This window comes from Cryptomeria japonica, chromosome 11, assembly GCF_030272615.1.
Source record: "Cryptomeria japonica chromosome 11, Sugi_1.0, whole genome shotgun sequence".
Classification (NCBI taxonomy): domain Eukaryota; kingdom Viridiplantae; phylum Streptophyta; class Pinopsida; order Cupressales; family Cupressaceae; genus Cryptomeria; species Cryptomeria japonica.
The window spans coordinates 559845697-559858840 of NC_081415.1; the positions used below are offsets into that span (position 1 = coordinate 559845697).

The 13144-nt window shown below is 32.7% G+C and overlaps 1 protein-coding gene across 1 annotated transcript; it reads right to left on the reverse strand.

The window, feature by feature from the left end:
* Positions 1-6815: 6815 nt before the first annotated feature.
* Positions 6816-8060, reverse strand: LOC131034630 (F-box/kelch-repeat protein At5g15710-like). Its single transcript, XM_057966175.2, has one exon. The coding sequence runs from the start codon at positions 8058-8060 to the stop codon at positions 6816-6818; it is 1245 nt and encodes a 414-aa protein (XP_057822158.2).
* Between the last annotated feature and the right edge of the window lie 5084 nt (positions 8061-13144).

Sequence of the window (13144 nt, forward strand, 5' to 3'; positions counted from 1 at the left end):
GAATAAGTTGCATGTTGATTAGGTCAATTTCCAATTTCTATGGTGACTCACATGGGAAGTTTGGGAAGAAAGAACGATTTTTTTGCTTCATGATGCAGTGTTGAAGCCTTAGATGCATTGTAGTATATGAAAGATTATAATATTTTTAAAACACTCAGAAAATGCATATCATCAAATAAAAAGAAGACAATATATTATTCATATAAAAACCTTAATTAAAAATTACAATAACAATGATTACGTTTATAGACTACTCAAGCCTATCAAAAAAGAAATGAAACTAAAAAACTAGTAGTATAGTTTTTACATTTCATAGACAACAGTTTCTAAAGATAAAGACCACCACGCAGACAATAGTTTCTAAATATCTAATGTTCACCTTAGAAGTTTCCAAGTTGTTATTTTATTAACAAAACTAAAACACATTCTTAGTAGTTTCTTCATAGCCTTGATCTCCAACATAACAATCTCCAAGGCATCATTCTAATCTTGAGCATATCATTCTAACAGAATATCCTTCTAATATTGAACTTATCTTCCTCCCCCTGAATGATCAATGGAGGTGAGTCCAAACTGATGTCTAAAAACTATAAAACTAGACATAGGAAGAGCTTTGGTGAATATATCAGTTGCTTGCTCATATGAAGGATAGAACTGTAACTCCACTTGCCCATCTTGAACCAAGTCACAAATGTAATGATGTTGGATCTCTATGTGATTCATTTTGGCATAAAAAACCTGATTCTTTATCATGAAAATAATACTATTTTTAGCACAATGGATGGTGATTGGATATTGTTAAATCAAATGTAGATCTTCTAATATCCGTCTGATCAAAACTACTTGAGAATTTTCTAAGGTGGCTACAATGTATTTTTCTTCTATTGAAGAAAGAGCCACAATTTCCTATTCTTACTACTCCAATAGAGAACTCCATAACCAAGAGAGAAAACATATTCAAATATAGATTTTCTATCATCCATTCAACCAACCTAATCTGAATCTGTGTAACCAACTAACTCAAACTTTTTAGTGGGAGAATAATGAATGCCAAAATTTTGTATACCACTCTCATACCTCATGATTCTTTTAGTAGCTTTCCAATGAGACTCATGTGGATCTTGCATGAATTGAGAGATGAGACTCATGACATACATATTATCAGGTCTAGTGGTTTTGAGATACATGAGGCGACCAACCAAACTTCTATACAAAGTAGCATTAACCTTGGGACTTGCATCTTCCTTGGTTAATTTTTCACCAAGTGCTATGGGTTTGTACATTCTTTGCATGCCACCATTCTAAACTTCTTCAAAAAATCAACTACTTACTTAGTTTGGTAAATATGTATACCTTTTGATGTTTGTTGTATCTCCACACCAATAAAATAGTGCATGAGCCCTAGATTTGACCTAAATGCAAACCCCCTATTCCCAACACATTTCCCTTTCCTTCTATGTGTAGGAAGAAGGTGCGTAGTTGTAACTCTGGAATTAAGATTTATTTGTAGAGATAGAGAAACCCTTTTTGACACGTAGAAAGTTTGGAGGACCAAGAGGGTGGGGGACCTGGTCCGAACACACGGTCCTTGCTACTCTTGGCCAATTTTGCAAAGCGGCTCCAAATCATCTCAAACTTCTCAAATTCAAGTGCAGGATGAAATCCTAAATCTGTATCTCACTGTTTTCTCATATTTGTTTTCATTTCCAACACTTAGTCTTAAATCCACTAGTCAACTTACAAAAGAGAGTCAAACATATTCCATTTCAATCAATCTACTTAGTATTTAGTCCTAATCTGATTAGTGACTGAATCTAGTGGATTTACCCCCTCTTTTGAATGTAAAGTCATCTCCCCCAAGCCAAAATAGCTTCTTCTATCTTACAAATTCCCAAGTCACCTAAATTTTTCCCTTTACATTCATATTTATTTATGTTAATATTTAGTTACTGTTTTGTATTTTAGAGCCCTTTACCATTGTACTTCTTTGTTAAAACTAAGTTTACTTTTTGAACCCCATGGACAATATATTGACTATTCAATTATGAGCACAAAAAGGAAGAAATGTATACCAAAAAGGCAAGCTTCCAAATTGAAAATTAAAAATTAGAATAGGCCTTGCAAAGATATGAAACTGAGTAAGATAAGGAATGTTGAAGCTAGAATGTTAATAGTTTTTGTAGGCCTACAAATGTAATAAATGGTTTTTTTGTTACCCTCTCATACTTTTTCTTCCTAAAGACATATATATATTTTTAGTGAGGCTCCAATCTAAACCTACCAATATAATGAGAGTAAAAACCTAACATATGATTTCATGAAACTTGAAATCTTTGATTTTTTAAAATAGAGAAATCTGCTCTTGTAAACAGAAAAGATTGTCTAAATAGACATTTAAATTTGGAATTGATATGTAGATGCAAATTAGAACAACAGAAAATCCTTTGGTCAACCTCTAACTTTTCTGTAATTTGCACATTTAAAACTAGCAATTAATAAAATTTGATTTTGTTTATCTGAACTGTAATGTATACCTTTCAAACGGATCAACATATCAAATGATACAACTCTAGGAATTCAAACAAATCAATACAAAATTTTAATTGAAATCACTATGACATTTGCAGACAGTGTATAGAGTCACAATTAAATCTTAGTTATCTTTTTTCAAGATATTTGGTTGCTAGGCCTTCCATAACTTCTACTGTTGTATTGCAATCCATCACAATTTTGCCGAAGAAGACATCCATCCAAATTCAGTGCAATTTCACTGCTGGAAGACATAGCACAACCACCTTTAATCATTTTTTGGGGTTAAGTTTTAGGGTATCGTTAACCGTGGGAAAGGGACACAATTTTGTTTTTGCCAAATTAATCGTAATTTTCAATGAATATTTTTACAGATTAATTGCGATCAAAATTCCACATCTTAAAATTTTAACAAAATCACCTACTTTGATACCGAATAATAATTTTGCACAGGCAAAAATAATAACAAACTGAAATAAAAAATATTTTCTGCAGAACCATATTCTACACATTATAAAACCATTAAGACCATTCCAATACTATGCATTAACCCTTTTATTATATGAAGCCACAAAAATAAAAAAAGAAGAAGAAGAGCAGCGTCTAAGCAGATCTAAAATTCAAAGCTTTTATGACATGAAAAAATAATGAGTTCGCAAACTCAAATAAGAAACCATGCCAAAGAAAAAGAATAGACCATAAAATAGAGTTGTTTGCTTCACACGCATTACAGCATGCTAAAGAGTTTCTTTGAAAAATAAGCTAAGCTAAAAAACTACGAAACAATTTAGAAATTGCAGAAGGACAGTGTATATCATGCAGAACGGTAGATGTAATGCATCAGTGACCAACAGTACCTGTGATCATGAATTTATAGGTTGATACGAATCCCTTATGTAACTAAAGATCTGACTAAGACTAAGATGGAACCTAATCAAGGATTATGAGAAATAATATTCATAATATTTGATTGATATACGTATATTACCTTTAAAGGCATTCACACGTTGCATAAATGAAAAATAGTGGATTTATGATTAGGAATAGTCAGTCAATTTACATACAGGTAATTAATAATATCAATAAAAGTGGCAAGGGGCCACACCCAATTACAGACCTCAACAATGTGAGACAAAAGAAGTAACAAATTCTGCAATACATAAAACGGCAAAAAAGCCACAGTACCCGTCATTATCCAAAACGTCCAACCCTCCTTTGACCCTGCAACCTTGCCCGCAAATTGACCTAGCACAACTAAAAGAGACCGGATAAGTCAAAAGAAGGCCAAAAATGACAATGGCCAGGAATACTCTCCACTAAAAGATACTGTGAAAGGAGGAAGAGAATTTTATTCTCTCCAATAAAAGATAGCTCTCCACCAGCTACAGGCTAAAAGTTGTCATCAAAAACCTCCCTAGACTCATTCAACAACCACTTTTCATCTTCCACATCAATTGCAAAATTTGCCAACTTGTCTGCGTCGAAATTACCTTCTCTGTAGATATGAGAGACCATTATGTCCTCAAACCTGTCTAGAATCTTCCAAACCTCATATAAGAATTTAATGAGCTTCCAATTCTGAGTACTCTTACTCCTAATTGCATTGATCATCAACAACGAATCTCCTTTAAGTGCACCTTCGGCAATTTCAAATGCTTACACAACTCAACACAAGAATAGCAGCTTGCAGCTTGAAAATCGCTTCGTTGTTGGTTCCTTTACCAATTTTTTTTGCATCCATTGTAGTAATACACCCTTTTCTCATTTCAGACTAAACATCCAGGGCCCGGATTATTCAGGCAGCACCATCAAAGTTACCCACCAGGTGTCTGCCTGACTTCGGGCGTTCCATGAACCAGGTTAACCCCATTTGTACATGGAGGATGACTAAACCAGGCCAAGCAACTTTCAGTTTGTCATCCCAAAAAGAAAAAACCTTCTTTCCTAGTTTTTATAATCTTACACTATTATTAATTATTTCCACAACTGCTGTTGCAATCTTATTCATTAGAAGCATAGCAGTCATTTCCTTACCTTGAAAAATCTACCGATTGCATTCCTTCAAAAATTCCCAGCAAACATTGCATCTTTTTATACAAAAAGGCCACTCATTGAAGGATATAATAGATTTTCGAATGATAGATTATGATGCATATGGTTTTCTGTTTGTCTGGAAACCCTCTTTCTGGAAAGTGCTGAGAATGTTTTCAGAAGCGTTCATTAAGCTTTTTTAATCTTTCATCAATCAGTTATGTTAATACTGTAATTATGCATAATTAATATAAAACTGAGTTCTGCCTTTATTGATTAAAAAAAAAAAGTTATAATAAATGTGATGGTACCCACATTTTTGTAGATACCTAAAACTTACAAAAATAGGACCAACAGATGTTCCAGAGATCTATAAATCTTGCTACAGTGCCAAAATATTTAGCTGCATAAATGAAGAACAAGTTACAGAGGATAGAACAATACAACACTAACAGAAATTTATGCTGCAAATACTCAGCTTGGAGCAAAAAATAAGCTACAGAAAATGTGTCAGAAGTTACAGGGACAGAAAATAAAATATTGCAGGGAATAGTCTACCGCTACAAGAACACACTCAAAAACTATAGAACTAACACAAATCATTCTGTAATAGTTTATATCATATAATAACCACTCATTAAATACCCAAATTCTCACACAGACAGAAATCAACTCCCTTGTCAAGCAGCACAACTCATAACTACAATCCAAGAGAAAAGTCACTTAGAAGAGCAATATTTTATTATTTGATCAAAATACAATCTTTTGCAGTCATTTGTATAATATATACATATCTTTTAAAAATGCTGGCCTAATTCTGAGATCCCCCATTTTTTTAATTTTTTTCTCTTCTTGACTTCACATGCTCTGTTTTTCTCTGTCCTATTCTTTGTCTACTAGTTTGTGCCCTACTGCTTTTCCCCGCTCTATCTCTTCCTTTTTTTCTTTATATTCTCTAATTGCTTTTCTATTCTATTCTCTAATTTATTTATTTTCAAAATCCCTCCAAAAATCTATAAACTTCTACTAAATCCCACCTAAAATGGTTGCAGCCAATAGAAAAATGCCATAAATGCTCAACAACTTGTTTTTATTCAAAAATCCCTCTCAGCCTTATTCATCATCATTCTGCCTTTTAACATAAATAAGCCTGTATGTGACTGTGGCTGCCCCTAAACAGTCAAAATTTCAAACATGTCAAATTTAAAACAACCAACAGAAAAAAGGATCCATGTATGATGCCCCTGCATCAAGATGTCGACGAAGAGGAGCAGACCATTGCAGTTTACTTGAGACTAATTTCCAACACAACTCAGTCAACTCACAATTCAAGAGTAAATGATAAACTATTTCTTCTCCCTTCTTGTAAAGTGGCAATGGAAGGGGTCAACAAATTCCAACCTTTTTTAAATAAATAAAGTACTGAAGTTATATATTTTGTCAATTTTTTATTTGAATCCTTGTATATGCTTTTCATCTATACAATTCTGTAAAACAATTTTGCTAAAACGAATGACTAGAAATAAATTGAAAAATAAAATAGCTATCATTGAACGTTAATTTTTAGTTGGAGTAAATATTTCAAATTAACAACCATGGATAGAATCTTTTGTCTTGAGGGTGCATTTCATATATCATAGTAAAAACAGTTTCATATATATTTTTGTTTAATTCAAATAAGAAAAAATATTAAATGCATATAAGATATATTATAAGATGAAAAATACTGCTGTTGCAGATTTTAAAATTGTACTCATCCAAAGACAATAAAAATTATTTTACAAATTTGAATTAAAACAAATTCTAACATAGATAAAAACCTTGTTATAAAAATATTTCAAATTCAATTGAAAATATGAAATTATCAAATTTATAAACAGTTCAAAATGATTTCTCTTTACTTTTTTACATAAAATTCTATTTTAATATGCAAAAAAAACATACAGTAAACCATAAATCTAACATATATTCTATATAAATCAAATTATTAAGAAACAAACCTAATCTAACTAAATAAATAGAAACAATCCACAACTGATAGAATGTAAAATTTCTCATGATCTTGAATAGAATATATACCTTCATACCTGGGTTAACTTGAAAGTCACAAATTGTATTATACCTATTTAGTCTCATAAACTGAGTAAACCTGATCCTGATCCGTCTCCAGCACCTCTAATGTCTATGGTCTAACTAGATATATAGAAACAATCCACAGCTGATGGAATGTAAGATTTCTATCTCTTAAATTGAATCTATACTTTCATACCTGGCTTAACTTGAAAGTCACAAATTGCGTGATACCTATTAAGTCTCATTAACTGAGGAAGCCTGATCGGACTCCAGCACCTCTGATCTAAATCATAGATAAACAGCTTTATGCTACCATGCACACCTATGAAGCAGAGAAAATTACCTACCCCTATAATGCTGCACTCAAAAATAGGAAGCTCTTTAGTTGGTTTCGGTGAATACCCCACCTTTATAAATTGACGGCACATATGAGGAGGCATTCTTGTCATCTCCTTCCAACTCCATAGTGACCTATCCTCCTTTTCCCATTCCAATTCCCATACAACCACCTCACAGTTCACTACTTTGTCATCTGAGTCCATTTCCAGATATGTTACTACAAACAGGAACGATGACCCACATACAACCACTTGAGAGTTCCATGAGTTTATCCTATCCCCCAGAATTGATAGATTCGCCTCTGGAAAGGTCACTAGTTGCGGTCGCTTATCTTCCATGTTCCAAACCACAAATTCCAAATCATATGAAGTACAGATGAGAAAACCCTTGGGACACAAAATAGAAAGAATATCAAAATCCTCTTTGGGCAAAGGCAACTCAACTTCAATCTGCCATTTCTTTTCAAAGCAATGATAAATTTGTATGCAACTGGGGTTTTCTTTTTTCGATAGACCCACAATTTTGTAGGACTCTCCGTTCTCCATTATTGCCCCTACATTTATATTCTTTGCTATGACAACGGGAAGATATTTGTATGTGCTTGTAAGTGGATTACAGATCATATGTTTTCTCCGAGGCTCTGTGATCTCGAATAGCAGAAGGCCTGCACCTGAAATATAAAAAAGTGAACGGCCTAGCTGTGAGAGACTTTTAGTTATTCGGCTTGGCAAGAAACGAAGGGAAATAGTCTTCCACGATTGCCTGAGTATACAGTAGGCTATGGCATGCGTTTCATTGCAGAAGAGAATCCATGGATTTCTCTCTGGAATTAAAGAGAGAAATCTATTAGAGGATAAGAGCGTATTCCATTCTTTGCACACAATGCGAAATCGAGAACTGAACTCGACCGGTAGGCTAGAAAACATCATCTCAATCATATGATTAGGGCATTCAGACCAAACTGATTCTTCGTCATTTCTCTCATTGCGTACAATATACTTTCTCTTCTTCATTGTAGGCAACAATATTTCAGAGCTCCCTAGATCTTCGTCTGCATTTTCAACAACACCCACATATTCGGCATCCATTATTATTTCTTTAGAGTATATGCGATCCTTGTGTTGGCGTATTATGTAGAATCCCGTGGATTTATCATGCACACATATATCTCCTGTGTTTGCCTATCTTGCCCTAAATATTTATTGTCGTTTACTTAAGGGGACAAGACTCACTATTTCAGAATTTTGTAGTATTATATTGGTAGAGTAAATTTATTATTAATTTATTGTATTGGTAAATTTATTATTAATTTATTGTATTGGTACTTGTATATTTATTGTTAATGTTGATTATGGATATTATTATTAAATGAAATTTATTTTTAAGATTTTAAAAGCAATCAATCTTATGATGTCACATTTATGTATCATAAAAACATGAATTAAAGCACAACTACTCCTCTATCTTTTCCTAGGAGTCCTCTAAGACACCTCAATAGATATCCTAATTATAATTAGGGGTTGTGCCAATTTAACCTTTTTTAATTATATTTTTTTAGATTTTAAAAGCAACATATATTGTAATGCCACATTCATGCATCATAAAAACATGAATTAAAGAACAATTACCGATCTATGTTTTTCTAGGAGCCTTCTAAGACACCTCAATAGATATCCTAATTATAGGTAGGGTTTGTTCCATGTATCATAAAAACAATGCACAGCTACCAATCCTATCCATTTGTTAATAGAAACCTTAATTATAAGTAGAAGCTTTGCTAGTTTAATCTCTATTAAATATTACCAGTGACTTTAAAAAATCATCAATGATTTTTTTATATAATATTATATTGGTAGTTGTGAATTTATTGTTAGTATTAATCACATATATTGATTATTAAATGAAATTTCTTTTTTTAGATTTGAAAGAAACAATTCTTGTCATGCCACATTCATGTATCATAAAAACATGAATGAATTAAAGAACAACTGCTGATCTATCCTTGTGTAGGAGTGTTTTAAGAATTTATTTTTAGTATTGATCATGAATATTTACTATTAAAAAATATATATATTTTTTATATTTTAAATGCAACAAATCTTGTCATGTCACATTCATGTATCATAAAAACATGATTAATGCACAACTGTAGATCTCTCTTTTTATAGGGTTCTTTTAGACACCTCAATAGATACCTAATTATAAGTAGGGTCTTTAGTTATGAATTTATTGTCATATTTATTATTAAATAAATTTTATTTTTTAGACATTATAAACAACAAACCACATGATGCCACATCAACATATCATGAAAATGTGAATTAATGCACAACTAATAATCTATCATTTTCTAGGAGTCCTTAGAAACACCTCAACAAGAACCATAATTATGGTAGGGGCTTTGCTAATTTAACCTCTATTTAAATATTTTCATCATAAATCTAATCCCAAAATTACCTTTCATCTACAAGTTCATTAGCTATCCACCTTTGATTAAATTATAAACAAGGGGGTCATCATTGAGAAATCCCTCATTGCTAAAGGTTTGGTTTCTTCGTGGTGATCCTTCCCTCATATATAACTATTACATAATTATCTAAGCTAAAATGTATGAGTTACAAATAGTGTTCAAAATATTATTTATTGAGTATCTAGCCAAATGGATTAGATAAAAGTATTGTTCTATTGTTATAGACTAGTTGGTCAAATGGAAATAAAAATACCTTAGTTTATATACATACAAACATAATTTGATTAATTTGATACAAACATAATGCGATCAATTGAAGTTTCAAACTAATTAGCATTCATATACTAACATGAAAAGAATAGCGAAAAGCATATTTAATTATTATATAATACTTTTCGGATATGAAACCCAACAGTCTTATGTTTTTCCTACCAATTTCTTTTGGTCCTTTACATTCTAAATATTGTTAATATAATCTTGTAAAAGAGATGCTATTTTTATCTATGATGTATTTGAAAAATAGTGAATGAATAACATATTGTGTTGCTTTAGAGTGGATGTAGTCTTTTATGGTGAACTGCTATAAATTTGTGTTTGTGTCTTATTTATGATTCTCTCATTTTGTTCTTTAGTTTACTTTATCTGTCTTTGATTATTTTAACAATTGGTATCAGAGCTTGGTTGGAGCCTAGAGCTGAGCGCTTTTATGTAGTAAAGAGCCATGCTAAATCGAGAGTTGTTCATCCTACTTCAGATTCACCTTTGTGTGGGATTTTGACTGCTTGAAAGAGCTTGTTGGATCAATTAGATGATGAAGTTGATTCTATTATTGAATAATTTCTTATCACTTTGGAAATTAAGGAGTTAGACCCATAGAGAGTGTTGTCTTACAAGAGAGAGATGAAACAATGTGCCATCTACATTTGTGGGATGAAGAAAGTGAGAATACTACTATTCGATGCGATTGGTGTAGTGAAAAGGAAGGTTCACTGCTACAAAATGAAGAGAATGCAGATAAGGAAGATTCAATTGAAGATGAGGATGTTGGATTTGTTTCTTTTTCAACTCTTGATGTAGTTGTAGCATGTATAAATGATTTGTACAAACATGAACTCGTGACACTGAAGAGTGATATATGCATAGTAGTTGCAGTAGCCAATGTGAAATAAATTAACATCAAGGGCAGAATGAAGGTTGAAAGTTGTGAGAAGAATCCCAAAGTAGTGGATGGGCAGGTGAAGAGTCATGAGGAGTGGGAGGCTGATGATATGAGCCTGTATAGTGGAAGCCTAGTTTTTAGCCCCTTCACAACAAGGGAAACATGTTTTTCATTAGAGGTCATGAGAATAAGAATTTGACAGAGTCATAAGTAGCAAAGCCTAATATTTTATGCCAAAAAAATTGAGTAAGGTAATATTGCTAAAGTGAAAGAAATCAAATTGGTAGTACCGTCTGTAGTACAGTAAGGAGGTAGTGCACACTTGGAATGAGCTACAGGAAGCAATGATAGGAGATAATATAGTGGTTAGTGCAAATAGACAGTTTAAAGTAATTTATAATTCTCCAGAAGCATGGCTGAGTAAACAAGTTGAATCGGCTAAGGAGGAGGCATCTAAGTGGAAACACAAATGGAAATGAACAAAATGAAAGGTGATTTTCGAAACAAAAATTTCACCCAAGATGGGGATCCCCATGCTCCTGAGGTATCCACTACAACCATGGAAATTGTAGAGCCACAGATAGCTCCAAAGGCTAGAGAAGTAAAGAGAGATGAGACGAAGGGAGAACTAAAGCTTACCAAGGTAAGGGAATAATTTAAGTTGGCGATCGAGGAAACTGTAATCACAGAGAAAATATTAATAAGTAAGGTTGTTGTAGCTATCTTGCATAGCACCTTGGGTGGAAATATCCTTGTCTCAGTGGGTATTCAGTGTGATTTTGATAGTATAGAGAGTATACTATGAACTAAAGGAAGGAAACTAACTAATGTGATAGTAGCTGCAAGGGATAAGATTGTGCAGGTGATCTTAGATGAAAGATGAAGAATATTAAATAAACAAATATATAGAAAGACATTTCTCAAAAGTAGATTTTCTATTAATTTAAATTAACTATTAAACTTCTTTATCACATGATCAAGGATCAATGATCAAAGGATCAGAGATGAAGATTTTATTAGAATCTACCTCTTTCTATAGAGATCTTAAACAAACTAATGGACAACTAAAAATAGAAGAACACATACATAACTACGGTTAACAATTTCATTCTATTTTTAGAGATCTTATTTTTAGCTCCTCAAATGAGAGTTTCACCTCATTATATTTTTAGAAATTCTATTTTAATATCATGCAAAAAACTACAGAAGATTTCATGCGAGGTGGAGAAATTAGCATATGCCAATAATCTCCCCCTTAAATTCAACCACGAATTAGATTGCTTCAACACAAAAAATCTGATATCTTCTTTTGACTTCAATGAGATTTTCTCCTAACACGATGCATCATGAGGTGATCTCCTTTTTTATGTAAAATTCTTTTCTTTTAGCTCCTTCAAGCTTCTTCAAGCCTTTTTTAAGACTTAGCTTCTTCAAGCCTTCTATAAGACTTGGACTTGAATTCATGCAAATCAACTTGTTATGTTTTGTGATATTCCTACAACATCAAACATGGCAGCGAAGCTTCATCTTAAAAAATGATGATCCCATCAACCTCCCTTCTAAGTAGTCAAATCCCCTATCAATTTGAACATTTTTCATTTAACATGAGGTCAATACAAAACCCAATTCATGTTCTTGTTGGACTGTGAATCCCTTTGACTTCAATCTCCTCCTATTAAGATAAAATATACCTTTTCACCTTTAATTGATGTGTTGGCTTCATTCTTCAACACCTATGGTTTCCTTCAAAATCCACATTTGGACTAGTGGCTATATAGACTTCCATTACAGGAACCCTTAATAGGCGACAACCCTTCTCTTGCGGGTATAATTTAGACATTTTCCTTATAAAAAGAAGAGAATGTATTTTATGAATAATAGTTCTTCATCTCCTTCACTAAAATTTGTTCTTTTCCAATCGAAGAAAATAAATAGATTTGATACCAATTGAAGAAAATTAAATAAACACAAATATAGAGATATTGGCATTGTATTGTCATTGATGTCAACCCATAAACAGGCTTAACAAATAAGTTGTTGATTGGCATAACTGCTAAGCTCTTGTCAACTGGTAAACAGGAACAAAGAGGTGATCAAACCACTAGTACGGATGATTGGAGAAGATTTAGGTGTTGCAGTTTACAATATATATTCATAGCATTGGCATGATTTTGTGATTGAAACCGCATCAAGTTTGGTGAACCGGAGATCACATTTATAATTGACTGATATGTACTTTGTGAAGAAGAAAGAATATTGGTCCGGTATGTAGGTAGGTGTTGTATCAATCGGTAAACATGTCCACCAGTAAGCAAGAAAGGGACAAGCATAACATAGAGTATGTCATCGGGTCAGATGCAGTGAGAATGTATTGTGTCCTAACCGGCTGAACATAGAAGAGCATGGCTTGAAGGTTAACTAGTTATTGTATAACCAGTAGAGTAAGATGAACCGGTAGTATAAGGTGAACATCGGTTGTATGTTTGGTCGGTGCCTGAGCCTAAACCGACATAGTCAACTAAGGTAGATGCCGATGAAGATGA